This window comes from Copadichromis virginalis, linkage group LG6 (genome assembly GCF_057382275.1).
Source record: "Copadichromis virginalis isolate Kocher_CV1m ecotype Utaka linkage group LG6, C_Virginalis_male_GT1.1, whole genome shotgun sequence".
Classification (NCBI taxonomy): Eukaryota; Metazoa; Chordata; class Actinopteri; order Cichliformes; family Cichlidae; genus Copadichromis; species Copadichromis virginalis.
The window spans coordinates 20758022-20784488 of record NC_140623.1 but is presented as its reverse complement, the minus strand read 5'-3'; the positions used below and the strand labels follow the sequence as shown (position 1 = coordinate 20784488).

Below are 26467 nucleotides of genomic sequence, written 5' to 3'. Positions count from 1 at the left end.
CTGACTTGTTTCTTTAATGTTGCACTGGACGTTTGACGTGGTCATATATAGATGTAAATTGTTTTGCTGAATACAATCATACGATTACTTCATTACTTGTTTTCTTTTTAATTGTTCATTTAAATATATAAACATCATGACCAGAACAAACATTACTATAACAGGGATGTTTTATACATAAAAATAATCAAACGTTGCTTTGCTTTTATTTTGGAAAAAAACCCCAAACAAACAGGAAGAGGAATTTGATGTCCCGCTTCCTTTCGGATGTATAAAAGCCGGAATTTGTCTAGCTCTACTGTTAACAGCAAGAAAACTGTCGTTATGGCATCCGCTGTACCTATTAAGGTATTAACATTTACTTTAATATCGTTTTAGTGATTGAATGCTGTGTGTTTGTCTTTGACAGAGGAGAAACATCCATGAAAAATGTAACTTAAAGGCTGCTGGGGCGCCGTTAGGTATGCCAGGAGAAGCCCTTAACCGTTAGCACAGTGTTAGCAAAGCTTTACAAGTCTGTAAAGTACGCTCCCTGCCTTAATAATACAAGCTAAAATTCAGGTGCTAACGTACTGATTTCTGTTAAGGTGTCGTACTGTTAAAAGAAGCTAAAGAGTGATTATGTCAGGTACAGCTGGTATGGCACGTGGCCAGAGTAAGTGCACGCGGCTGCTGTACTGTTACAGCTGTCAGCAGGGTATCAAAAAATGTGTAAAACTGTGCAGGTCATAAAAGCTCAGTACAAGAAGCATGTTAAAACGTTGCATAACTACACTTCTTATCAGAAAGATGAAGTGGGGAATGAAATTGATTGCTGTGTTTGTGCAAGCAGCTTTTCAACTGCTCATTAACACAAATGTGTAATTAGCAATCAAATGGAAGCAAGTCCATGCAGATGGATGTTCAAGATGACCTGCTGAGCACCAGAATATGGAAGATTGGGGGGGGGGATTTCAGTGACTTTGAACGTGACATTGTGTTGGTGCCACACAGGCTGGTCTACTGGGATTTTCCTCCACAGTTTACAGAGAGTTGTCTGAGAAAGAGAAATTATCCAGTGAGCAGCATTTCTCTGGGAAAAGGTGCCTTGTTAATGCTACAGGTCAGAGGAAAAAGACCAATCTACTTCGAGGTGATGGGAACAAGCTCACCAAAATGAACCATAGAGAACTGGAGAACCGTTGCCTGGTCTGCGTATTGATTTTTGCTCCAGCATTCAGATGATAGGATAGAATGTGGTGTAAACAACAAAAGCATGGATTCAGGTGCTGCTGGTGGTGTAATGTGATGGATATTTTCTTGGCACACTTTGGCCCGCTTAGTACTTAACTGAGCATCGTTTAAACACCACAATCTACATGAGTATCCGTAGTTTTCAAGTGAAATCGGAGGTACTGGGACACACCCATCAACATGCCTGTAGCTGTTCATACTTTGAAACCACAGATCCTGGCAGCAGTGTAAGGTGATCAATTCTCTACAAGTTGCAAGTAGATGTCACTGAACTGGAGCTTTGGGAGAGGCATTGCCACTTTCAACGATTTAACTAGAGCTGCTGAGGCACAATATGGAGTTTCTCTTCATATCTTTGTTTTTCATCCATGGATAGATGATCCAAGCAGAAACAGGTGTTCCCCCCTCCTTGTCTTGCGGTACATCTAACTGTCCGCTATTGGTTGTCACGACAAGGTATGTTTTGCCCTGTAGGGTAGTGAGTCACATACTTGGTTCATGGCGCAGCTGTGGGGCAGATAGACACACCTGAGCTCAATCAGCTCATCACGCCTCCCTATTAAACGCGCCGGGACCTGAAGAGTTGGTTGTTGTTGTGTGTAGGACGCAGCTGGAAAGCTGCGGGCGTGTTTTAAGGAAAACGACAACCGGAATAAACGTGTATTTAAGAGCGAATATGTGGTCAGGTCTGTCCTTACTGCCACAATGACTTAAAACTATGGAATGTTAATGACCATGTCTATCCCTTTATGACCAGAGAGCAGCCACCAAATATGCAACAATAGTATTTATGCTGCAGGAGTTGCTGCACTAGCTATGACAGTGTACTGGTGTGTGCTAAGCAGTTGTGAAGTATATTCAGTTCTTGGTTGAAACTGATAGAGGGATGTTGTGTCAACCGTATGATTGTTTTGGACTATGTAGTTAGTAGGGGTGCAACGATACACGGTTCGGTTCAATACTTTGGTGTCACGGTTCGATATTTTTTTTCGATACAAAAAAGGTTAATGCCTTTTTTGATTTGTCATTTATTAAAATTATAAATATATATTTTAACTCAAAAGTACAGTTCACTACACTATACGCTTCTTCTGGGCTATATTCTCAGCAGCATATTAAACACATCAGGTCCCCATAAGGAGAATCATGTGCTAACGGCTGTCTAAATAACTCAGGTAAAGTTTGTAGCATGCCTGCTTGTTGTTTTTGTCTGCTTCCACTTGTCTTTGCACTAGGATGATGTCGGAGTAAATGTGCAGTCATATTCGTTGTGTTCCCACTAGTGCTGTCAGAGTTAATCTCGTCAAAATGACGTTAACGCCACAACACGGCTCGTTCTCCGTTAACGAGCTACCGCGGATCGCCCTGTGTGTCAGGCTGGACGACGTCAACGCGTTAACGAGCAAACTGCGCTAACGCACTAGTTCCCACCAATGTAATTGAGCATTGCGTGGCACATCGACATACTGTTTTACTTTTGTCCATGACGCGCTTACCTTCAGGGTCATACGTCACATGAAAACCAAAATAGTTCCAAACGCCAGATCTGAATGAGGGTGGGGGAGGTTCAACTTGCCATGTTCCAACAAGAGCTTAACTTCTGTCTTGCTCGCTTGCCCTGCGCTCGGTGAATCTGCGTTCGACTACTCCGCCTAGGCTGCACTGTCGAGCACAGATCCACTGAGCGCTCAACACAGACAGCATCGTCAGAAGGAAAGTTGATAAAATAAATTAAAAATGTTGTATTGTTCGATACATATGCATATCGAACCGAAAGCACTGTATCGAACGGTTCAATATCGATACGAGTATTGTTGCACCCCTAGTAGTTAGTGACATTCTTAAAATATTTCACTTATTTACATTTAAACATTTTCTAGACAAAAATTATAAATGAGCCACGAAATAAGCTGTTGGATGGAGTTTTTCTCCTATTAAAATATAGTGAAAGGTTAAGTATAAATTAAATCATTTAATAAATGGCAAATTTGGCACTATTGTTGGCGGCTCCTTTCTTTCGTTTTTTTTTTGTTCTTTTTCCTTTTTTTTTTTTTTCTCTCTGCATCAATTCTGTGGTCTTCCTTTCAACATCCTTTGTCCAATATATCTTCTGTACTTCCATTCTTCACATGTATGATAGTAAATATGTAATTAGCTGCTTTGAGGTTTTGTTTTGTTTTTTTATTTTGAAACGTCTTTTAAGAAACGTGTTTCAAGAGATTCATTCTATAGACTGAAGTTATGAACTGTTCTCATATCTTTCAGATTGGAATAATCGGGGGTTCAGGTCTTGATGATCCAGATATCTTGGAGGGAAGAACTGAGCGCTATGTTGAAACACCATATGGGAAGGTTAGTTGTATCTTTTGAAGTCGTGCTCCAGGTGAAGTAGTATAAATATTAGACTCTATTTGGGTTATGCCCTGTCTTACTTGTGAAATATTGTACTGCCTTGACAATGAAGTTTGTGTGTGTATATATAAATTATCCTGGTCCTCCTTTAAACAGCCATCAGATGCCCTGATATTGGGGAAAATAAAAAATGTGGACTGTGTCCTCCTAGCAAGGTAATGTGTTCTTTTTTTTTTTTTTTTTTTTTTTTTTTTTTTTCCCCAATTGTGAAAATTTCCTCTCCTTTTTCTCCATCTAGTGGACAACTGTATTATTTGCACATACTAGTTATTTCATGTGTGTGTGGATAGATTTTTTTTTTTTTTTAAATTACACGTATTAAATGTTGAATTGTGCTATTCATAGGCACGGGAGACAACACACCATAATGCCATCCAATGTCAACTATCGAGCCAACATTTGGGCCCTGAGAGAAGAAGGCTGTACACATCTGCTGGTTACCACTGCCTGTGGCTCCCTCCGGGAGGAGATCCAGCCAGGAGATATTGTCATCATAGATCAGTTCATTGACAGGTTAGTTCTGCGAGTCCATTAGTAGGTTAAGATTCAGACATACGTTTTCTGACACATCATGAAACTAGGTTATCTTTCAGGAAAAGTAGAGCATTAAGTGTAGGCGGTGTCCCGTTTTTGTAGGTGGAGTAAAAACCTGGTGATAATTCCTATGAACACTTCCTGTATAGTGTGGAGCTGATCAACAGTTCAGTACAGGGATGGCAAAAAAAGAATAGGGAAAATTGTTTTGATATTTTTTTATTTTCTTAGATAAACAAAGACCTCTACTATTCAAATATGAAAAAGGAGCTCTGCACCACACTCAGGACTTTCAATCAAACATGTAGATTAGATGTGAAGTTTCTGAAAATCTTGTGAATGCAATAACTCAAGGAAGTCTAAAAGATTAATATGGTGTGACAGCGCATTCATAGTTTCTGTGTACTGATTGAACTAAACTAGCAGAACAGATTTGTCTTTTGAGTATATAGACAGACCAGTTTTTGCTAAATGTTTATTTTTGTTCCTATATCTAGACTGACTCTGTCAGAAGTCATTATTAGTGGTTATCCTGTGAGTCTGTTGTGCATCCTCCCACATATCGCAGGGATTACTGCTACTGGTAATCCCTGTGATTGGGTTTTCTAATTATGAAATTAACTTCATGCTTGCAGAATTCTGTTGCGGAATACCATGTTTACATTGTATTCACATTAACACATTGGCCAGGTTACTGGATAAGCCTAGTTAAATGTTAGTCTAGTCTGCCACAAGTCTTACAATCGTCTTCATTATAACGTTCACATTAGAGCAGGGGTGTCAAACTCAAATACACAGTGGGCCAAAATTCAAAATGGAACAAGGTCGCGGGCTAACGTTAATATTTATTGAAAAAAAAAATCTTCCTCCAGATATAAGAATGAATCTTTTCTTATGGACTCAAACAAGTTTAGCTGAAAAACTGAATATGGAACAGCAAAGCTTAATACTAAACAATATATATATTAGCTGTATAATACCAGTAGGCCAGCTCTAATAGTAATTTGGTATGGCTTCGTGGGCCAAATGTAATGAGGCTGCGGGCCAAATTTGGCCTGCGGGCCAGAGTTTGACACCAATGCATTAGAGCATGGTGAGAGTGGTGTTTGAATTTGTTTTTCTTCAATTTAGAGCTTGCAGTTAGGAGGGAGAGATAAGTGGGTTTTTTTTTATTTTTTTTTATTTTTTTTTAATTTTTTTAAAACAAAATTAAGTGCATAACATGCTATATTTCAACCACATCCACAGTATCCCATTCAGGGTTCTCAAGCCTGTGGCTCTGTAGCAACTATTGAGGTTTTTGCCTGTTGCTTTGGCAAAAACTTGATGGAGATGGAAATGAACAATTGTTATATTTAAATATTTTTATTTCTATGGTAAATGGCCTGTATTTATATAGCGCTTTTACTAGTCCCTAAGGACCCCAAAGCGCTTTACATATCCAGTCATCCACCCATTCACACACACAATCACACACTGATGATGGCAAGCTACATTGTAGCCACAGCCACCCTGGGGCGCACTGACAGAGGCGAGGCTGCCGAACACTGGCGCCACCGGGCCCTCTGACCACCACCAGTAGGCAACGGGTGAAGTGTCTTGCCCAAGGACACAACGACCGAGACTGTTGGAGCCGGGGCTTGAACCGGCAACCTTCCGATTACAAGGCGAACTCCCAACTCTTGAGCCACGATCGCTGTATCACTGCTGTAATTGACTCATGCTTGCTATGGCTTCCAAATTCAAAAATAGGTCACTGAGGAAACTAATGAATTTACAAGTGCTCGTGCTGATGCCTTTTAAAACTGGTCTTTTTCAAAATCTTATGTATTTATTTACACTTTTTTTTTAAAAGCAATTGGACCACTTTGTTTGTTTTTTTTTTTTTTTTTTATTAAAGTAGACTATTTCAAATTTGATTTATTTGCACACATAAATAGGCATCATGGTGGTAATTGGCCTAACCCTAAAAATATTTTTCTTCTGCCTCACAACACCGTTTTATAATTTATAAAAACTAAGAAAAAATAGAAAAAATAGTTCTTTAATTACATTGATGCTACAAAAACATTGGATCACTGTAATGAAAATGCAACTACAGCAAGCATGTTGGAAAGATTTTAATTATTTATTAATAACCTATACTTATGAGTATACAGGCTTCTAAGGTACACATGTTTTGCAGATCCATGCTGAGGGTTGTTTTACTATCAAAAGAGTGATTTTTGACAAAATTTTAAAACTTCTGACCTATAGACAGTTGATTACATTAAAATAAATAAAGAGTTCATATTTGTTTAACCATGACTAACGACATATTAATGAAGTTTGCTGTTTTGGCTTGGTCTGTAGTCTCCACACTAAGCTGTGGCCACCTACGGCACAATGTTCCAATTTTCCAATAGAAAGCATTAAAGTCTACCACAGGAAGCTGTCCTCGTAGTGCTGCAGACCACAGTGACAAGCACCTGGGGAGCCTCTCAAATGGACTGTTTGACTGTCCCCATCACTGCCTAAACAAAACTAATAACTGTCATTAAAGACATTTCCTGTTTGAGTTCACCGGCGTTCATGATAAGCACAAATGTGCATTCTTATAGTATCAGATATTTCAGGCACCAGTCTCATTTATGCATATGACAACCCAGCTTTATCTGTTCATGAAGCCAGGTGACACCCACCATTTAAAGAGATGTGAAGCCCTGGATGACCTCTAATTTCCTAAATCTAAATCCAGGTAAAACTCAGGTAATTGTACTCGGCCCTATTACTATTATTACTCAGGATTATCATGTTGTCCTAAAAACTCTCTGTAAAGCCTTCAGTTGATCAAGAATGCCACAGAATAAGTATTGACAGGGACTAGAAAGGGAGACCATATTTCTCCCATATTGCTTTTCTTTATTGGCATCCTGTTAAATCCAGAATCAAATAATAGTAGGATAATGGTAATGTTGTGGGTGCAGTGTTCCTTGACCTAAAAAAGGCTTTTGACACTGTCAGCCATGACATACTTCTTTTCAAAGCAAGCAGTTGATTGGTTTGAGTCCTATCTTCACAAAAGAGAGCAGTGTGTGAGGGTTGATAAAGATAAGTCGTCCATGTTGGAAAACAGAATGGGTATTCCCCAAGGATGTGTTCTTGGCCCATTGCTATTTAGTTTGTTTATAAATGATTTGCCTGCCAGTTGTCCAAAAGCTAACTGCCAACTTGATGCAGTTATACACGTACCATTAAGGTGTCTGCTGCCTCGCCAGGTGACTTAGCTGGTACATCTAAATGATGTCCAAAAATGGCTGGAACAAAATCATCTTGTATTGAATTAAAAACAAAAAACTGTTTGTTCTATTAGGAAACGAAGTTCATCTAATGATTTTAAAATCAAGTTGGGGAACGAAGAAATAAAGGAAGTCAAAGATTTTAAGTTTTTAGGAATAATTTTAGATTCACATCTTAAATTTGACATGTAAAGAAGATTTCTAAGACGGTCAAGGCTAATCTGAATTGTTTTAAGTTAATTCGGCACTATACCCACTTCAGCAGCTCAGTTATTTATGCATTCCATGACATTCTCTCATTTGTCATATTGTATGACAGTTTGGACCCAAGCAGCACCATCTACAATTCAGTCTGTGGTATCCTTATATAACCAGTCTTTAAAAATAATGGATAAAAAAATCTGTTCGGTGGCATCACTGTCACATTTTAAAGAAATATAATCTACTTAGTTTTAAGAGTTTTAATCATTTGTTTTCTTAAATTAGTTTTTAAATGTATAAATACGATGGCCCCAGAGTGTCTCAATAGATGCATCCAGAGACAAGATGGTAATTGTATTACTAGGAGCAAGGTGAACGGCAACTGCAAGATATTATATTGCAGATCGACATTCGGTCAGTCGGCAAGCCTTTATGGAAAAAGCTATCTGTGGAACACACTTCCAACCGAAATCAAATTGATTACAGACATCAGATCCTTTACATTGAAGGTTAAAGTTTGGTTAAAGGGAAATCAGAGATGTAGTCATTTTAACTAATGATTTTAATTTTATTTTAAATTATTGTCTATTAATTGTATTTATGATGTAATTTGGTTTTATGAAAATGTATGTTTTATTGCTAAATGTACCTATTTTGATTGTAAGCCCAACAAGGGACAATTGTTGAAAATTAGCAATAGCTATAAACCTATGGGCGTTAGTTCAAGTACAAAACTGATGTATGTTAAACTGCACTGTCCCTTTTTAAATAACAAAATAAACAAACACATTTGAAGTCCTATTCCAAACAAACAAGCTCTTGAATAATCAGGTAGTACTGTTTTACCCCAGCAGAGCGCTTTGCTCTCAGACTGCAGGTTTACTTGTGGTTCCAAGAGTTTCTAAAAGTAGAATGGGAGGCAGAGCTTAAAATCAAAACCAAATCAAAATTTATTTCTATAGCACATAATAATACAACAAAGTTGACCAAAGTGCTTCACAGTCGGTCAGAGCAATAGCACAAGACAGAATAAAAAGATAAAAAGAAACAGTTAAAAGGAGGGCAGGAAACGACACGGATTTAAAAAAAAAAAAAAAAAAAAAAAAACCAAAAACATAACTAGCCACGAAATAACATACTAGTTTGAATCAAAAGCCAGGCTAAAATAAGTTTTAAGACGCAATCTAAAAGACTGGATGGACTCAGAGGAACGAATATAAGGAGGGAGGTTATTCCAGAGTCTGGGAGCTACGACAGCAAAGGCCCGGTCACATCTGGACTTAAGACGAGACCTCGGTTGCGTCAGGAGCATTTAATTGGAAGATCCAAGTGCCTTATTAGGGATATACAAATGGAGGCATTCGCATAGATAACTGGAAGCCAAATTGTTTAAAATTTTAAAGGTAAGCAAGAGAATTTTGAAATTTATACAATATTCTACAGGGAGCCAATGTATGTTGGCTAAAACTGGTGTGATGTGGGCATAATTTCTAGTACCAGTTAGGAGAGGTGCAGCTGCGTTTTAAACTGGAGCCGGTGAATAGAGGAAGATGGGAGGCCCGAGTAGAGGGAATTACAGTAGTCTAACTTGAAAGTGATAAGAGCGTGAATAAACTTTTTTCCTACGAAGGGAGGTATGGCTTTGTCTTAAATATCTGACGCAGCTGGTAGAAACAGGGTTGTTTTTTTTTTTTTTTGTTTTGTTTTTTTTAATTTATTTTTTCCCAACGACAGAGGAGATCTGTTTCTCGGGTTTGAAAGAGCTGTCCAGGAAAACACAAAGGTTTCTAACAGTGGGCGAGAGATGGCTACCAAGGGGACCTAACGCATCAGTTAGTTGTTCCAGCAGGGTGTGACTATCAAACACTACAACTTCTGTCTTATCCTCCTTCTGGCCTCTCTTCTGGGGAACCAGCTCCTAGTTTGGATTCAGGACATAAACTTCCTCTCTACCTTTTAAGATTAGCCCTAAAACCTTTGTGTTTTTTTTTCTTCTTTTTTTTTTCTTTTTGATAAAGAATATAGTTAGGGCTGGATTAGGTGATTAGGCATTAAGCCCACACCTGCTCTAAGTTCAGACCCACAATGAACGAAAACATTCTGTGCATATCAGAGATACAAACTTTAGTGTGTGTGTGTGTGTGTGTGTGTCTGTCTCAGGAGGAAAGCAGTGTTGTAGAGTGACTCGGTAGGGATAGTGCCAAAGCTTTCTTCTTCATAAATGAGAGATGCAGGGTTTAAAATGACCGGGAAGCGCATCTAGTACATGTGGAGTGGGTGCAAAAAAAATTGGCGGAGTGCAACAGCAAGTACAACACAAATTTTGGGCAATTTGCTCCAGCTAGCGGTTAGCACAGCAAATGCCGGATGCTGCCGTGTGAATGGGCCTTTGCTCCAAAAGTGAGTCAGTCCCCCATAGACTCAATGTTAACTGTAACTCAAGTTTAGAACAAAAATAAGCTGATTTCCATCTGCTTCCAACTTTGTCGATGAGATGGAGAATATATAAATGGGTTTTTGTGATAGTTCTTCAGTTAATTCATCCTTAGTTAACAAAGCGTGTGGGAGGTGGAGGAAGAGAACCTCATTGTGCTCTAGTTGCATGATTCATAAAATTGGCAGTGAGCAAATAAAAAGCAGTCTCCATTTTCATCTGGTGGAGCTACAGGTATGAAATAATTGATGTGATGATGGCACTAGAATTTAGATGGAATCATATATCATAGAGAGATCTCTCTATCTATAGACAGACTGAAAGGAACGTTTAGTATCCGTGCAACAATTACCGGTAGTAACAGGACAAGTGACTGAACACTGATCGTTGGCTTTTTAAAGACAGACTGGTATGTGCAGTAAATATTCATGGGAACAGGTTGAATTGGTTTATAACCTGTCAGTTTCCTTCTTGTCAACAGAGTCAAAGTGTGACTCAGAGTAACCTTGTTGACATAAGGATGACTCTTTAAGTGTCTCTGTCCGTGCACTGAAAATACTTGACTAAAAGAAATCATCTCCAAGTAATAAACTAATAAAGATCCAGTATTTTGAGGATTTTATAGATGTAAACATGCAAATAAATACACTCATATATGCACTTTGATATTTAGTGTCAAACCACTTTCTAAAACAGACTAGATATCTTATGGCAAAAAAACTGAGTCTAGTATTGTTTTATCCCTCAAAATCCACAAGAATTTGCAGCTTCATCTTTAATGCTCATTATTTTGTATTGTATGGAAAAAATCCTACTTGAGAGAGAAAACAGCCTCTGGTTAGGAAGCACTTGGTGACGGTGGGGAGGAAGGGGCAGCCATGTTCTACAGTATTTTATTTATTTTTCAGGTGAAGGGAAAGAGCAGAGGGAGAACAAGCATTGAGATACGATGATATATGACAAAACAAACCGGGGGGACGTAGATAAAAGGGTTATGGCTTGCAAGTGATCGCTGGTATTGTATGGCTGTGGTTAAAACTGTAGCACGCGACTGAGTTCTTGCTTAAACACACTTGCTGGTAAACCTTGATAATTTCTTTCTGTTTCATGGAGGGGGGAAAAAATAGCTTGTCAGCTGTTTCTGACCTCAAGGCATACACACATACTTCTGCTGTAGCGTACCAAGAGCACAACCTTGTGGGAGTGTTGTTCTCTCAGTTAGCTGACAGCAGAGATTTTATTAAATGGCACAATATGTGCATTGAGAGGTGTAAAAAGGATTCCTTATGGCTCATGAGTTGGCATGCATCTAGCTGAATTGAGGTAAGTTGTAGTCTGCCTTCCCTAATTTATGTCAGTGTGTTCTATTATGAATTTCAACATGAGTGAGTTTGCATGTGGGTTTGCCTGTTTTGTTGAAGTCGATAAACTACTAGTATCAAGAACAAACAAGATCTGTTTATCGGAAATGAGGAAGTTGCTTGTTGGGACATGCACAGACTTGTCCCACAGCATGTGACAGCATGCTGTGCTGCTGAAGGCTTTACTTCATGCCATCACCTCTGCTTATTTGTTGTGTGCAAACCACATGGTCACTATAAGAGCTTACTTTGTCAGATTCTAATCATGGCTAACACTGTGCTAAATTGTACTTTTAAAATGCATCTACGGACTGTCAGGTTCTAAGTTTAGCCTTTACAACAAATGCTTTTGCTTTTGGATGCAGCTCGTCTTATATTGATTTATGCGTGCTCAATAATCCAGGAAAAAAGTTTATGTAGTTCATGTAGATTCAGTGTTTTCAGCACAATAAGTGTTTCATCACTGATCCAAACAACTTTTTTTTTTTTTTTTTTGGTTTCAACTAACTGCAGGTTTTCCCAGCCACATGAACAATTCCGTTGCATTATGGCCGACAGTGGCACCATTACCTAATAATGGGCCACAAGATCGGTGCCATGACTGAAGAAATTAAAATTACTCTTTACTGCTTTATTTATTTTTTGTTCTTCTTTGGCCACTTATGAGTTTGGGTTGCAGGGTCAGTCTAAGCAATAATGTCCAGACCTGTCTCCGTCTGGCCACCTCATCCATCTCTATCCATCGGACATTTCTGAGCTAATAAACAGATGGAATCTTTTCAGTTGTTCCAGGCATTTCCAACTGGAACCTCCTTCCAGTTGGAAATGCCTTAAATGCCTCATCTAGGAGGCGTCCAGGCAACATCCTAGTCAGATTCCTGAACCGTCTCAACTGGTTCCTCTTGATGGGTTCGGAGCAATGTTCCCTCTAATTTTTCACGTGTCTGAGCGAACACACAAACTCCCTGAGCGGTCCCTTGGACCACTCTGAGCGACATCAGACGTGTGCACTGTGGTCGCGCCGGCATCTAATCCATCCAAGTTACATGGTTTATTAAAATAATCAAATTACAGCATTTACATTTATGTTAGACTTCTTTTAATTAACTGCTTTAGCCCCCTTACAATGAAAATGTAAAAAATTCTAGTCATTCACCTGTGCAGTATGTTAACACTATTGGAAGTACAAATAACTAACTCCAATTTCGAAAACACAACTTGATTTTTTTTTTTTTTTTTTTAATTTATATTATAAAGCTCTGGCTTGTATTATGAGTCTGTGGTCTGGGAGACAGTCCTGTAACTCTGTCTGCAAAATATAGTATATAATGACTAGGGATGGGTATCGAAACCCGGTTCTTGTTGAGAACCGGTTCCCACTGTTTCAATTCCTTGGAATTGTTTGCCATTTTTGCAAACGATTCCCTTATCGATTCCAGTTGAGGGCAACTTGCAAAGTAGATATTTCATTTAAGGGAGGAAACACTACGAATATGCAAAAGCATTTGCTCACAAAACACGCGATGACCTTAAATGAATGTCGTGTTTTTAATTCCGCTCCGGACTCGTGAATCTCAACCCAGCAGCAGCGGTAACGTTTGCACGTCCTCTCCCGTTAATGCGGCAGGTAAATAATCAACTAACGGTGCATATTATGTTAGCGCGATCTGCCTTATTACAAAACCTGCCATTACTGTGCATTTAGGTGACCATGATGAGAGAGACAGAGTCTGGCTCAGATGCTGGCAGTTGTCGCTGCAGTCTACCGGTAGCGTCTCCTTTCAGGCCAGGATAGACGAATGTCACCAAGCAGTGACTAAGTTTGTGGTAAAAGGCTGCCGCAGCAGGTGCCCCCGATTTTCAGTAAGTGAATGTGTTTAATTGTAGGCAGGGACATTACTGGATATTCTTGTGTAATTGCTACAGAATAATTTATGTTATACTTTGTTATTGCTACAGAAGAATATTTATTTTATTATTTTACATTTACAATCCAGCCTAGGCTTACAATGTTTTTTCCAGGATCCCCAGGAAAAAACATTGTAAGCCTAGGCTGGATTGAAGAGCCGTAGGCTGGATCTCTTAAGGTCTCACTGCTGGGTTTGTAAATGGCCTGTATTTATATAGCGCTTTACTAGTCCCTAAGGACCCCAAAGCGCTTTACATATCCAGTCATTCACACACTGGTGATGGCAAGCTACATTGTAGCCACAGCTGCCCTGGGGCGCACTGACAGAGGCGAGGCTGCTGGACACTGGCGCCACCGGGCCCTCTGACCACCACCAGTAGGCAACGGGTGAAGTTTCTTGCCCAAGGACACAACGACCGAGACTGTCCAAGCCAGGGCTCGAACCGGCAACCTTCCGATTACAAGGCGAACTCCCAACTCTTGAGCCACGATCGCCATGTTACTCCTAAATTTCTATCTTGTTCAAAGAGAAGATATAAAACAAAGTTCTAAGCCAGCAATGTCACCAGCACGGCCCAAAGAACAATCACACCCACTTCAACTAAAACTACTCTTGCAGATGTCAACATTTCACCTTAACTGCATTTTGTTAAGGTGTTGTTTTGAAACAACATTATGGCTTATTTGACCAACATACAGGTCTCCACTATTCATTGTGTTCCTTGTCCCAAACATGTCTTTCCTTATTATTCCGTGTAACAGTTAAAACAGTCACACAGCCTTCTCTGAACAATTGATGCGTCTACTTAAATCTTGGGAAGCACTGACATTAGCTCTAGTCATGCATGTTGAAAACAAAACCAATGATCTGCAGCCGAGGCAACTCGGTCTTCCATTTCATGATTTGTTTTTTTGTTTTTTTTTTCCAAGTATGAGATTTCTCTTAAGGTGCAAAGCACACTGAGGCAAAGCAATGTGGAGTGTGTGCTGATACGTGAATCATCAGATTTGATGCATGGCTGGAATTCCCCTCTTTATTTTAAAAACAAGTGCTGGTGTCCCATTGACGAGCGCGTCATTTCATGCTGCATACCTTTTTGATTGGTTATTTGGTCAGTATCTTTCATTGCAAGTGTATTGCTGTATAATGCAGGACCACTGCTTGAAGCCACCATCAATGTATCATCACAATTCTTTCACTTACGTAATCTTTCACCTTTTGGATTACTAAAGTAGTCAGATGGGTCTGTTTGGTATATACCAGCAGAACCTCAGCATGATGCAGCTAATGCTTTTGAATACAGTTAAAAAGGAAATCATGTGAATGTGCACAAAGTCACTTCTGGCAAGCTGTACAAGACAAGTGCAAAGTGGCCATGAAGGCAAACAGTGGCTACTTTGGTAAATCAGTAATATGAAGTAAATTTCTTCTACATTGAAGAACATGGCTTTGTCCAAACTGCATCCACACTGAATTCCCTTTATACAAAAGAAGCTAAGAGGCTACATGGAGCACAGAAATCCTGATGTTTTCAGGTCACTTGGATAAGTGAATCAGCCTTTTGTGCAATCCTGACCTATTGCCATGAAGAACCATGGGGACACAGGCTGGCACTTTGCCTCTTGCAACAGCACTGACTCAGCAGAAGGGAAAACTTTAGGTCGGTTGTTATAGCGAAGCTTGAGACCTTCTTCCATTCTGTTGATGTTTATAGTCCTGACTGCTGTGAAACTGGTCATGCCACAAAAATTTGCAGATTTCTGAGCCAAATAGTCCTGATTATGAAATGAATGATTTCTGTACCTCATTCATGTCGACATGTTGTCTAGAATGATTTTGATGGCCATTCCCAGTATTTCTGCAGTTATTCCTCATATCTTTTCACACTTTTTCTCAACTTTAGGTCAGATAAACTCATTAAAAAGAAACAAAGTTATTAATCTTACATCTTTAAGTGTTTTTATATTTTTGTCATTGAAACAAATCTGCTTTTTGTTTGTTTGGTAGGACAACCAAGAGGTCTCAAACACTCTACGATGGTCAGCCCACCAGTCCCCCAGGTGTCTGTCATATCCCCATGGCTGAGCCTTTCTGCAACAAAACTAGAGAGGTAAGTCTATAAATCTAAACACGTCCTACGTCAAACTTGTTATTTTGTAACTGACATGTAATTTTGCTCAGTACAGTGGTCCCTTGCTATAACACGGTTCACCTTTTGAGAGCCTCGCTGTTTCGCAGATTTTTTTTTTTTTTCTTTTTAAAATAGTGCATTGTGTTCTGAGTCCTGATCAGCTGTAGACCATTGTCAGTCGATCTCCTTCATGCCGTGTCTCCTGTACAGTACAGAATGCGTTCAGCTTGTCAAATTTACATAAATCTTCGATCGCTAGCAGTGTGTGACTGAAGTGCTGCACTGTGTTTTCTCCCCAACAAACACAACAATGTCGACAAAACGTTTTGCACCATCAAAAGCACCCGTGATAACACCCAAAAGGCAGAGGAAGATGCTAATCATCGCACAAAAAGTTGGACTTCTGGACATGCTAAAGGAAGGTAGAAGTTACCATATTTTCCGGACCATAAGGTACACCGGACTATAGGGCGCATTAAGCGAAACAAAACAGTCAGATAAGTCAAACTTTACTCATCTCATTGTTATTGCTTCCTCTACTTCCGTACCATTGATTCATTAATGTTGAATTCTCTGGCGGCTGCTCTATTCCCATGTTCTGGACCTGAGAATAGTGTCTGATCTTTGGTTTCATTCTATAATGCTGGACTTATTTTTCTACGAAGGTTTGAACTTTGAGTGTTTAAACAAGAGAAAATGTGAGTGTTCATGCCTGTCTGAGAAAAGTGTATAAAGTGTGTAGTGAGGGGTTTTACAGCCTTAAAATCTATAATAATTGTAAAAAAAATAAAGTTGACTACTTTGCGGATTTCACCTATCGCAGGTTATTTTTAGAACGCAACTCTCGCGATAAACGAGGGACCACTGTATACTAAATTCTCCTAAAGTGATTATTTTTATTCAGTGTAAGTATTGATAGCATAAAGTGCACATCACTGTGGGTCTTTTTGTCTGACAACGTAAAGGAGGTTTTTTGTGATGCTTTTCTAGACGTTACATGACTGAGGTGCATATGAGAGCACAAATATCCAATGCAGTCAAACTGGACATTAAATGGTCTTTAACCTGCCAGCTCTCTAGCACCAAGTCTAAGCGATGTCCTGTTGGATGGGAAAGTAATACAGGTAATTTGGTGGTGAGTTGTGTGTCCTGTCCTCTGCGGGCTCTGCTGTGGCAGCACCCTCGACTGAACCAACGTACCATTCTAACAAATATTAACCCCGCATCATTTCCAGAAATGGGAACCTCGACTAACGCGGGATATCTGCTGCTGTGTGCTGATGGAAAGGCTTTACTGTCTGATTGCTGGTTACCTACTGTTTGTTGTTTTGTTTTCGGGCCACAGAATGCACCAGGTTGAATAAAACCATAATTGTCTTTAAGTTTCCAATATTGACATGAAAAACTTCTCCTGGTCAAGAAAAATAATGGACCTTCAGAGACAGTGTTTTCATGGGGGTAGCGTCTGTGTTTAGAATGAATGTCTGCTTATCTGCAGTAGACTGAAACGGCATACAGATAAGCAGTTGCCACCCCACCTTGGGGGTTAGTGATTTATTCCAGAATGACGGTGATATTCCCTGCAGGTTTTGGTGGAGGTGGCGCGGAGTCTGGGGGTCAAATGTCATGTGCGAGGGACCATGCTGACTATCGAGGGGCCTCGGTTTTCTTCGCGGGCAGAGAGCCTGATGTTCCGCCAGTGGGGTGCTGACGTCATCAATATGACCACCGTGCCAGAGGCGGTCCTCGCCAAGGAGGCTGGCTTGTGCTATGCCAGCATTGCCATGGCAACAGACTATGACTGTTGGAAGGAGCACGAGGAAGCAGTGAGTGGCGGGCCAGAGGTCCTAACTGTCGTTTTTATTACTTTGATGTTTCAAGCTTTTATTTGTCTTGTGAGTCAGTGGCAGTGGATGATGCCCTGTTAAAGTGGGTCAGTTAACGGTGCATCGTGCCTCTTCCCTGGCCCACTGCACAACAAACGCCAACCTAAACATTTTAATTTTACACGACGAAATTAAAGAGCATTATTTAAGAGCTGAATGAATATGACTGATTTTAAGTGTAAGCTTTTTGATATTAGGCCTGAAGATAATTGCACAACTTTAAGAAAAGGGTAGCATAAAGCTAATGGCATTAGGTTGCATTTATATCATTTATTTGCAGCCTAATCATCATGTTTGTTCTGCGATCCTCAAACTGGCTCCCTTTATCTTTGCTAAGCTGTGATCAGCAGAGTTTGCAGGTGAAGTTCTCTGTTTTTTGGCTTTGAAAAAATAAATCACTTTTTAACATTAATTTCTTAACAATACACTTATTTTTGGGAGATTAAGGAATATGCATATCATTCTCCTATGCCAAAGCTTAAAGACACAAATCGCACCTCAAAGTATGTAGATTCATAATACTGTGACTAAATGTCAACAAGCGCAGCAGACTGTTTTGGAGTTTACCTTTCAAACCCTCCTAAACGACAGTCACCCTGTTCAGCCTGATCCAGCACATGCCCTGATGACTTGTGTTGATACATTTAAAAAACAAAACAAAGACGACACTAGCAAGCTAAGTATTGCTTATCATAACATCTTTTTACGCATTGCAGACATGGTTTTGTTTCTTTACAATGGAAAACAAAATTTACCAACAAATAGAAAACTGCCTTATACCACAACATCAGCTCTGGGAACTTTCCTGCTGGCTGGCCGACCAGGTAGAATCAATGACAACCTTTTAACTCCATGGTGCTCTTCAGAAGCTCATTCAAAGGCCATCTTGGCAAGCTGTGCGAGGTCAGCCTTGGCCAGGTCACGAGTTCCCTCAGTTGCTTTTGTGCAACACAATTTAAACGCACGTCCACTTCTTGCGTCAAATAGCGCACTAAAATAATTTCAGTGCAATTATATCCAGTCCTCCCAGATTACCTCTGAGATAACAAAGTCTGATATGTTTATGATGCCAAAGCAATAAACACTCGTTTCGTACAGAAACATGTTGTCACGTCTGCAGTGTTCAGCTCTGGGAACAAAATTAGTCTTGCCTTTTTGTAATTAGAGTTAATGGGTTAGTTTTAAGCCATTTAATTTTAGTCATTCGATTCAATTAAAGTAAAAAAAAAAAAAAAAAAAAATGATATGGCCAGTTAAGTAGCAGAGGGCACTGTTTATCAGTCTCAGCTGCTTTGGCATTAATGAAATTAACAGGTGCACTAGAGGGACAACAGTGAGACAACTCTTAAAAGGGGAATGGTTTTACAGGTGAAGGCCACTGATTTTTTTTTTGATTTTATTTTATTTTTTTAACCTCATCTTTTCTGATTGTTTTTGCACTAGTTTTGCATTTGGCTAGCATGAGGCCTGGATATCTGGATCCTAAAGAGGTTGCACAGGTGGGCCAACTCCAGGATGGCACATTGATGCGTGCTATTGCCAGAAGGTTTGCTCAAGGAGAGCTGAACAGGGCTGTAGAAAGTCAAATCCATCAGAAGGACCAGTATCTGCTCATTTGTGCAGGGAAGAACAGGACAAGAACGGCCAGAGCTCCAAAGTGACCTCCAGCAGGATACTGGTGTGAATGCCTCTGATTAGCTAGAGAGCGTCACCCTAGCTGTCATTAGGCATCAGTTGTTTCATTTCAGGCTGTTCATGAGCCAAGTGATCTGGGAGATCCCCCAAGACACCATCCATTGTCCCATTAGGAGCATGGTCCAACATCGCTGGGCAAGCATGTGGGGGCCAAACTGAGTACCAGTGTGAATTACAGTAATGAAATGTCAGCAAAATGGACTAGTCCGCTGCTTTTGATCTTCAGGATGCCTTTGAATTCAGCTCTCTGTAGGTTGATACTTTTCAAATTGATCATTTCCAAATTATGTGGCATCCTTTCATTCCTCACACACTACCCAGTCCGTATCAGTATAGATGTCCAGTATTATTTTTTTTTTCCCCCACACTGAAATCTAATAAATGATGGGTTAGAGGTTTTTAACATCTGTGCTCCATAAGTAGATAAAAGTATCTGTGGCTTCTTATGGCTTCCGAGTGACCTGGCCTCTGTCAGGCGCTCTGGATTATGCAGTTGATCTACTGCGTGTGGGCGAGCGCCGGCTTATGTAGAACTGATCCAGCCCAACTCACAACTCCACTTCCGAGTTCCTGCAGCTGACCTCTTCCCCCTCCTGTTAGAGAATGCTCGCCACATCCTTCCGCCCCCCCTCACTCCCTCGCAGCTTGATACTACCTCCTGGCCTCCCCCCTCCTTGTCCCTCTCCAACCAGTCGGCTTGTTTGCCAGTCTCCGGTGGAAGCCCTGCCAGAGGAGGTTGAGTCACACTGAGTCATCAGCTACACTATCTTCATCCTGACAAATACCACAAAAACATGAACCTAATCATTGAGTGTGACATAAAAACAAGCACTCAAGGGAAGGGTTAATGAAGGTTACAGGAGGTACACAGGATGGAAGTAATGTTGTGCAACTTACTGTAATGTACACTGTAGTTGTGGCTGAATGAATTTCAGAATGGATTATGAACTAATACTTCACTGCATTTATACAAGAATATGGGAATGAGAACTCCACGTTTGTGCGGTATAACTGCTTATTTCACCGTTTTGATTTTTAGTTCCTCCATTGTATTGCATTAGCCACGTGAGTAAAGTGATTGCTAGTGTCGTATACATGGTTCAGTAGGCTCGAAACTGAACCATGTAATGAGTCACTAAATTTCAGAGCACAGGTGATGGTTGTAAAATGTACGCAGCAATCCCAGTACAGGTGCAAAGAGCAAAATATTGTTTTTCCACCTACTGCTGTGACTCACTCACAGGTCCTGACGTGACTGATTTGGTTAAGCCGGTACTTTCACAATCAACTGCTCTCCGTGTTGTCCAGTAGCTTTGTTTCTGCTGCACTCGTACATGAATGTTTTAATTCTTTTTTTTTTTTTTTTTTTTTTTAAATATGGTTTTACTAAACCAGTGCTATTAAGATCACATTCACATACCTTTTTTCCACCAGCACAGTGAAGGTGCAGTCAGTTGTGCCTTGGTGCCAGATTGAAGGTTTTATCAATTTATTTTTAAAGGATAACATTACAGGGAAGACAAGCATGTGCTCCATTTGCCAGACATTTGTGAATTTCTCACACACACGACTCTGGTTTTGGTGGTTCTTAGCTCAGCAATTTTGTGTTGCCCTACTGATGCCGGCTTTTTAGCATCACTTCCAGTCATTTGTGGAAATGCACTAAACTGGTTCCACATTGGGGGACTGAGTACTGTTCACAATAATCTTGTAAATTATAGCCACACACCACCTTAGTAATGCAGAAAGTATTTTCACACTAAAGATCATCGGTTTTTGTTTTCAAATTGGTAAAAATTACACCTGTAATGCATAGCTGCAAAAGAAATTATGTGTTGTTGCATGTAGAATATGAAAGTGTATCTTTCTTGAGAAAGCGGACATCTACATTAACCGCACTGGCCTTTTACGGGAGGAGTGGGTGGTGTCATTTTTCAGCTGAGTGGATTTTATTCACCATTATGTTGAACTGGTTATTGGCGTTTTTGTGCAATTGTGACTTGAGTAAAGAGGAGGCCACATTATGTGTGTTACATCTTAGCGACTGTGAGTTCACACCGTCGTTCTTTTAAAGTGTATACATAATCTATTCATAATAGCTCTGATTTTACAAGATGGTGCCTGTCTTTACATCATGCTCTGCTTTCAAGAATTGTTCACAGAGGAGTGTTTACTTCACTCAAAGTAGACAAAATAAAAATACACACCAAGATGGTTATTTTCGAAATGCGTGGCTGTGACATTTTAAAGGAAGTGAAATTTGCACCATTGCAAGTGATTCCTCTTAAATGGCTGCTATACATTTTTTTTCTCTTTTCTTCTTCTCGTCCTAGGTCTGTGTTGACAATGTACTGAAGACGATGAAGGAGAATGCAAACAAAGCTAGCAGTATCCTGTTAACAGCAATACCCCAGATTAGTCAGATGGACTGGGCTCAGACAATAAATACATTGAAAGTAAGCTGTCAGCTTTATGATGATTCATTTCCATTCTGCAAGTTGTGAAAGAGGGTCTGTTTGCTTTCTATCTGGTTATCGTGAACTTTGATCTCACTTATTTCTCTCAGCATTTCTAAAGAATAACAAAACCTGATGGTGCATGGCTTTTTTTTTTTTTTTTTTTTTTTTTTGGGGGGGGGAGCCTATTAACAAGATTTTCTAAAAGGGGGGGCTCACTCAGACAATAGGACACATTGTGCTATGTTGGATCTCTTGCAGTACTTGCACCATGATAAACATGTATTAATTAAAATTTTGAAAAACACTCTGTATCCCAGTGTTTTTGCACAGACTGCCTGAATTTCCTTAGTTTTCTCTTCAAAACTTTCTTTAATGACAGTGCTAACTTTTGATGAAAAATGAGTACTTTCTTAAAGACAATGTTGACAACGACTTTTCCTAAATATAGAAAAGGCTCCTTCACTCTGTGTCAGTGACACACTTTGGTAATAACATATTTTCTTTCTTCCAGTCGATGGCTCAGTCTTCAGTAATGATACCGAAGCACTAAATGCAGAGGAAACTACTAGAAAGGATAAAGAGACCAGACAACCACCCACACGGAGTCAAACACCGACTGCAAACTCAACCCTGCCCGTCCAATCATCATCAGTGAATCACAACAAAGTGCCTCACATTAAATAATCCACTTTTTTTTTTGGGGGGGTCTTTATTTAGTTGGATGTTCAGTGTTTTGTGTTTACTCTTGACTCTGATTCAGAGATCACTCATTTATGTCTGGAGCATGTTTTCCTCTCACACAGTGTTAGGTGGGAGGGCCCTTCCACTCTAGCTGTAGTTGAGGAAATGGATGTTTGTTACAGTTACCACATTTGGGTCTAAACATTCTAAGGTTTTAAGTATTCAGTATTTTGTGGACACATTTGTGTATGTGTTTGCTGGTTGTAAGCCACTGGTGTCTTAGTTTCTGGTTATATGAAGATGATTTTTAAAGCTTTGCAAGTTTAGCACACAAAGACTATATTACTGCCTTAGTTGCATTTAAGCTTCTACTCTTCGAGCTTGAATCTATTGTCAGCATGAGAATGACTGAACGTCTACATGTTACTTCAATCTGGCCACTCTTGTGGTCTTTACGGAATCATTTCATTTTTATTTGCTCTTTATGACCGTTTAATGACTAGAGAAACATCTCATTTTGAATGGCATGCTGCTCTGTACCTGCAAATACCGTAACCAAGTCAGTGAAAAGCTGTCAAATCGGCAGTAAACCTGTACCAACAGTGGTAGTGGCAGGGAAACACCCAAATTATTTGCTATACTGACAGTTTTTTGTTTGTTTTTTTTTTCTCCCCCCAAAGCATGGATTGAAATGGGAATTTTGTCATGTTGCATCATATTGTAGTCATTTGAGATTTTTCTTGTTTAGATTTTCTTAACTTGAACTTACTCTGTACATTGCACAGCATATTTAGTAGCCTCTTCTTCAGCAGCCTGTTTTTCTGTAGTATGAATAATTTGTCTCAATAAAAGTTAGACTTTGACTAATCCAAGTTGAGTTTGTGGTTAATTGAGTTACTTGGACTTGCAGTGAATATTTTCTCAGTTGGTTTGTGGCATGTGTTCATATCCTAAGGGGAACAATTTAGGGTTTGTTTTTTTTTTTTTTTTTTTTTTTTTTTTTTTTTTGCTGCTCTTGAAACAGGAGTGTGCTGGAAATACTGATTTAATCTTAAAGATACTTTTTTCCGACACAGGATGAATTAAATCTTATTTGAAAGGGTTTGCTATTGTTACAGTTTATGACAATTTAAAAGCAGCAAACACTAGAACTATGGAGTGGATTTCTGTATGTTGTAGAATACACCTTTGGTTATTGGTGAACTTAAGCCATCCTCATGTTTAACATAGCTTTATACAATTTATTATTTTCTTTAATATCTTTTCAGATTTTTATTTTTTAATGAGGAGTCAGTAATGTACCACTATAAAAGTAATTCTGACCCAAAACGCTACTAAAGCACCGTTAGGCGAGCTCAGTAAACGTCAGTTCTTCACTGAATAAATAAACATTTGCACAAATACTGGCATGATAATAATCCTTACCATGCGCTGTATGCAGTCTGTATCGGCTCAAAACCGCTTGGTTGTATTTTTATTTTCATGTTTGAAATAGAGCAATTAAAATAAGCAACACAAGTAAAGCAGGTGAACAAAGAACAGGCGCAGCGGGTTGCCTCCAACTCCGTACCCGTCAATTTACACGCTGGAAAAGGAAGCGGGACGGAGCAGTTACAAACTTGTCTACGGTAATCCTACCCCAATTTAAGAAAAGTTTAATTTATTCAAAAGCTCCTTTGGGATAATTAAACTACTGAGTTCAGAGTTACGTATTTCATGTATTTTCCATTTGTTTTTAATTCTCCAGTACGCATCCTACAGCAGTCCAGCCCTCAAACCAGTGTTACAGTTTACATCAAGGTGCAGAATATCAGTATTAGGTAATAATGAGATTAGACCTCAGTAGTGTGCATCCTGGATTTAAAAAAAAAAAAAAAAAAAAAAAAAAAAAGTTCACAAACTTCGCAAAGTTTCCAATTTCTTTCTAAAATATCTCTTGTATTATTTAGTTAAATATCTGATATGCAAACAATATAATTGGGTAAAACTGTACATTATATTTACAAGGAAAAATGTTTAAAAAGTGAAAATAAACACTTGGAAAAACCCCCCCCCAAAAAATAAAACAAAACATAAAACGTATTCTTAAATTAACAAAAGTTGCGATGTTGTTGTGTGAAAATGTGGCCTACATTTTTACACAGACCCATCGACAACCCTGATTTCGTTAGAAATAAAATAATGATACACACCGAAAGTGAATAAATAAAGAGCAATACTGCATTTTACAGCAAAACTTCAAGTGTGTAATTTCGGCTGAAGGCCTTTTTAGGCCCCTGCTCTGCAAAGTCCATCTTCAGAACCGGCTGCAAGGAGTTAAAAAAATAAAAATAAGACATCACAGCGTTAGGGATTTTGCAGACTCTCCAGGAAATCAACAACATCTCTATGGCCGTGCTGTCTGGCTAAATCGACAGGCAGACGGTTTAACTTGTCCCTGGCCTGTGGGTCTGCGTGGTGCTGCACTAAAAGGTGCACAGTGTCCAGAAAGCCCGCCCGAGCAGCGTCGTGCAGCGGGCTTGCCCCGGTGCTTGAGTCCCCCACGTTGGAATTCGCTCCATGCTCGAGTAACAGCTGAGCCACCGACGTGCTCCCCATCATCATTACCTACACACACACAAAAAAACATGACCGGGAATCATATTAACCGATTTAACTGAATCCGATTATTTTACTCTGAAGCACAAAAACTATTTCATGTAAGCCCACCGTCACTCACTAATATAGGCGCACATTAAGCACAAGTACAGCGCCAGTTAATTATTTTTGCACTATTTGCACAGACACTTAACCCTGTGCGTTTATTTATTCATGTATTTATTATCATGCGGCTGACTTTAGTGTTGACTTTCATTTTACTTGAACCCGAGTCTTCTACACCCAACCAAAACAGGCCTGCTGTGACTGACGCGACAGGTTTTTTAAAAAGCTCCAAAGAATGTAGATAAGATGGATTATTGTAGTTGTTGTAGTGCAACAACTGAAGAGGCATTTCACTACCGATCAGCGCAACATGTGGGCCATGAATTCAAATATATATATGTGTGTGTGTGTGTGTGTGTGTGTGTGTATATATATATATAAAGAATGCGTAAAAATATATTATGATGCTTTATATTGTTAAAGTATTTTTGTGCCACATATATTGCAATGCAGCCTAGTTTTTTAGGCCAATCCAAAGGCAAGAAACAATATTATAGTTTCATTTCACTATTGATGCCGTTACAGCTTTTACAATAAACCAAAGGGATCCGGGATTGTTGCTTTTCCTCAATAAAAATACGCGACTTCCATAAACACAACAAAGCGCGTCACTTTCAGACCCGTCGTTTCTTTCTTTCTTAATGATTATTATTATTATTACTGACATGTATAAATCTCTAATAGCTAATAGTTGTAAAAAATAATAGAAATAATAAGGATTTATGCCTGCGTTTGCCATTTGGAAACTTTGAGTTACCCCGCCTGATGAGACCCGTGTAAGTGGGAGAAAGTGGGCTGTTACTGACGGCACTGACCTGCAGAGCTGTTCGTCCAAAACTGTTCGTCCCGTTAACTTGAGCCCCTCTCTCCAGAAGAGCCTCCACCGCTGCCGTGTTTCCCTTCGCCGCGGCTGTGGTCAGTTCATCCTGGAGAGTCATTGTCACGTCCATAAAAACCTGCTGCGATAAGCTCCGTGTCAGGCTGCTCTGACAGGTAGCCCGGTGATGCTTATACGAGGAACAAAAAACGGCACTTAAACGCAACACGGTACCCGTCGAATAGTCCCGGCTCCTCGCTGGTGTGGTCTACGGTGTGGTCTTCAACCGTCCCCGGCTCAACAGTTTTTTTGGATCCCCCGGTTGCCTGGGTCGAATCAGCAACGCCGCTCATCGCCTACCGGTGTGTGTCCGGGCTTGCCTATCGCTTGAATTGAGTGACGTCACCGTCTAGCTGTGACTGCAGAGCCGTTGCAGTGGTGCGACTGTGCGCATGCGCCTCAGAAAATTCGTTTGAAAGAACACGTCCTGCTCCCGGTGCTTAACCGGGTTTTTACTGTGAGGGGATGCTGGAAATGAGCTTTTACGGACAAATGTGACAAACCTCGACTAAACAGAATTGTTTGGGAGTTTTTCGTGATTTAATTAAAAAACGCAGCGGATTAAAGTAACTAGGTAGGCTGCATTTTTATCAAGTAGTGCTGTAGAATCCTCTTTGAGGAAGGCCTATTTATAATTTTGTCTACGAGTTAGCTAAATGTAAGTGTTCTGCT

General features: G+C 39.7%; 2 protein-coding genes across 3 annotated transcripts; one reads left to right on the top strand and one right to left on the bottom strand.

Annotated features, from left to right (window-relative positions):
* The first annotated feature begins 238 nt into the window (after positions 1 to 238).
* On the top strand, positions 239 to 23082 carry mtap (methylthioadenosine phosphorylase). Of its 2 annotated transcripts, XM_085459156.1 has the most exons (8): positions 239 to 348; positions 3499 to 3585; positions 3742 to 3800; positions 3991 to 4158; positions 15371 to 15473; positions 17081 to 17320; positions 21409 to 21531; positions 22046 to 23082. In XM_085459156.1, exons 1-8 carry the CDS (start codon positions 268 to 270, stop codon positions 22082 to 22084), a joined length of 900 nt encoding a protein of 299 aa, XP_085315282.1. In that variant the 5' UTR covers positions 239 to 267; the 3' UTR covers positions 22085 to 23082. The 2 variants fall into 2 exon arrangements, with proteins under 2 accessions (XP_085315282.1, XP_085315283.1); XM_085459157.1 differs by lacking the exon at positions 3742 to 3800 and having other exon boundaries at positions 283 to 348.
* Positions 22337 to 26174, bottom strand: cdkn2a/b (cyclin-dependent kinase inhibitor 2A/B (p15, inhibits CDK4)). Its single transcript, XM_085459158.1, has 3 exons — positions 25970 to 26174; positions 25734 to 25874; positions 22337 to 24822 (listed from the first exon to the last, which is right to left on the bottom strand). The coding sequence occupies exons 2-3, from the start codon at positions 25866 to 25868 to the stop codon at positions 24562 to 24564; spliced, it is 396 nt and encodes a 131-aa protein (XP_085315284.1). The 5' UTR covers positions 25869 to 25874; positions 25970 to 26174; the 3' UTR covers positions 22337 to 24561.
* Between the last annotated feature and the right edge of the window lie 293 nt (positions 26175 to 26467).

Bases quoted from the DNA above. Each gene is read 5' to 3' on its own strand.
- mtap (XM_085459156.1), top strand. From the start codon at position 268: ATGTATAAAAGCCGGAATTTGTCTAGCTCTACTGTTAACAGCAAGAAA. The intron at 3,801-3,990 runs GTAATGTGTTCT...TGCTATTCATAG, and splicing joins GACTGTGTCCTCCTAGCAAG to GCACGGGAGACAACACACCA. The intron at 15,474-17,080 runs GTAAGTCTATAA...TATTCCCTGCAG, and splicing joins TCTGCAACAAAACTAGAGAG to GTTTTGGTGGAGGTGGCGCG.
- cdkn2a/b (XM_085459158.1), bottom strand. From the start codon at position 25,868: ATGGACGTGACAATGACTCTCCAGGATGAACTGACCACAGCCGCGGCG. The intron at 24,823-25,733 runs GTCAGTGCCGTC...GTGTGTGTGTAG, and splicing joins TTGGACGAACAGCTCTGCAG to GTAATGATGATGGGGAGCAC.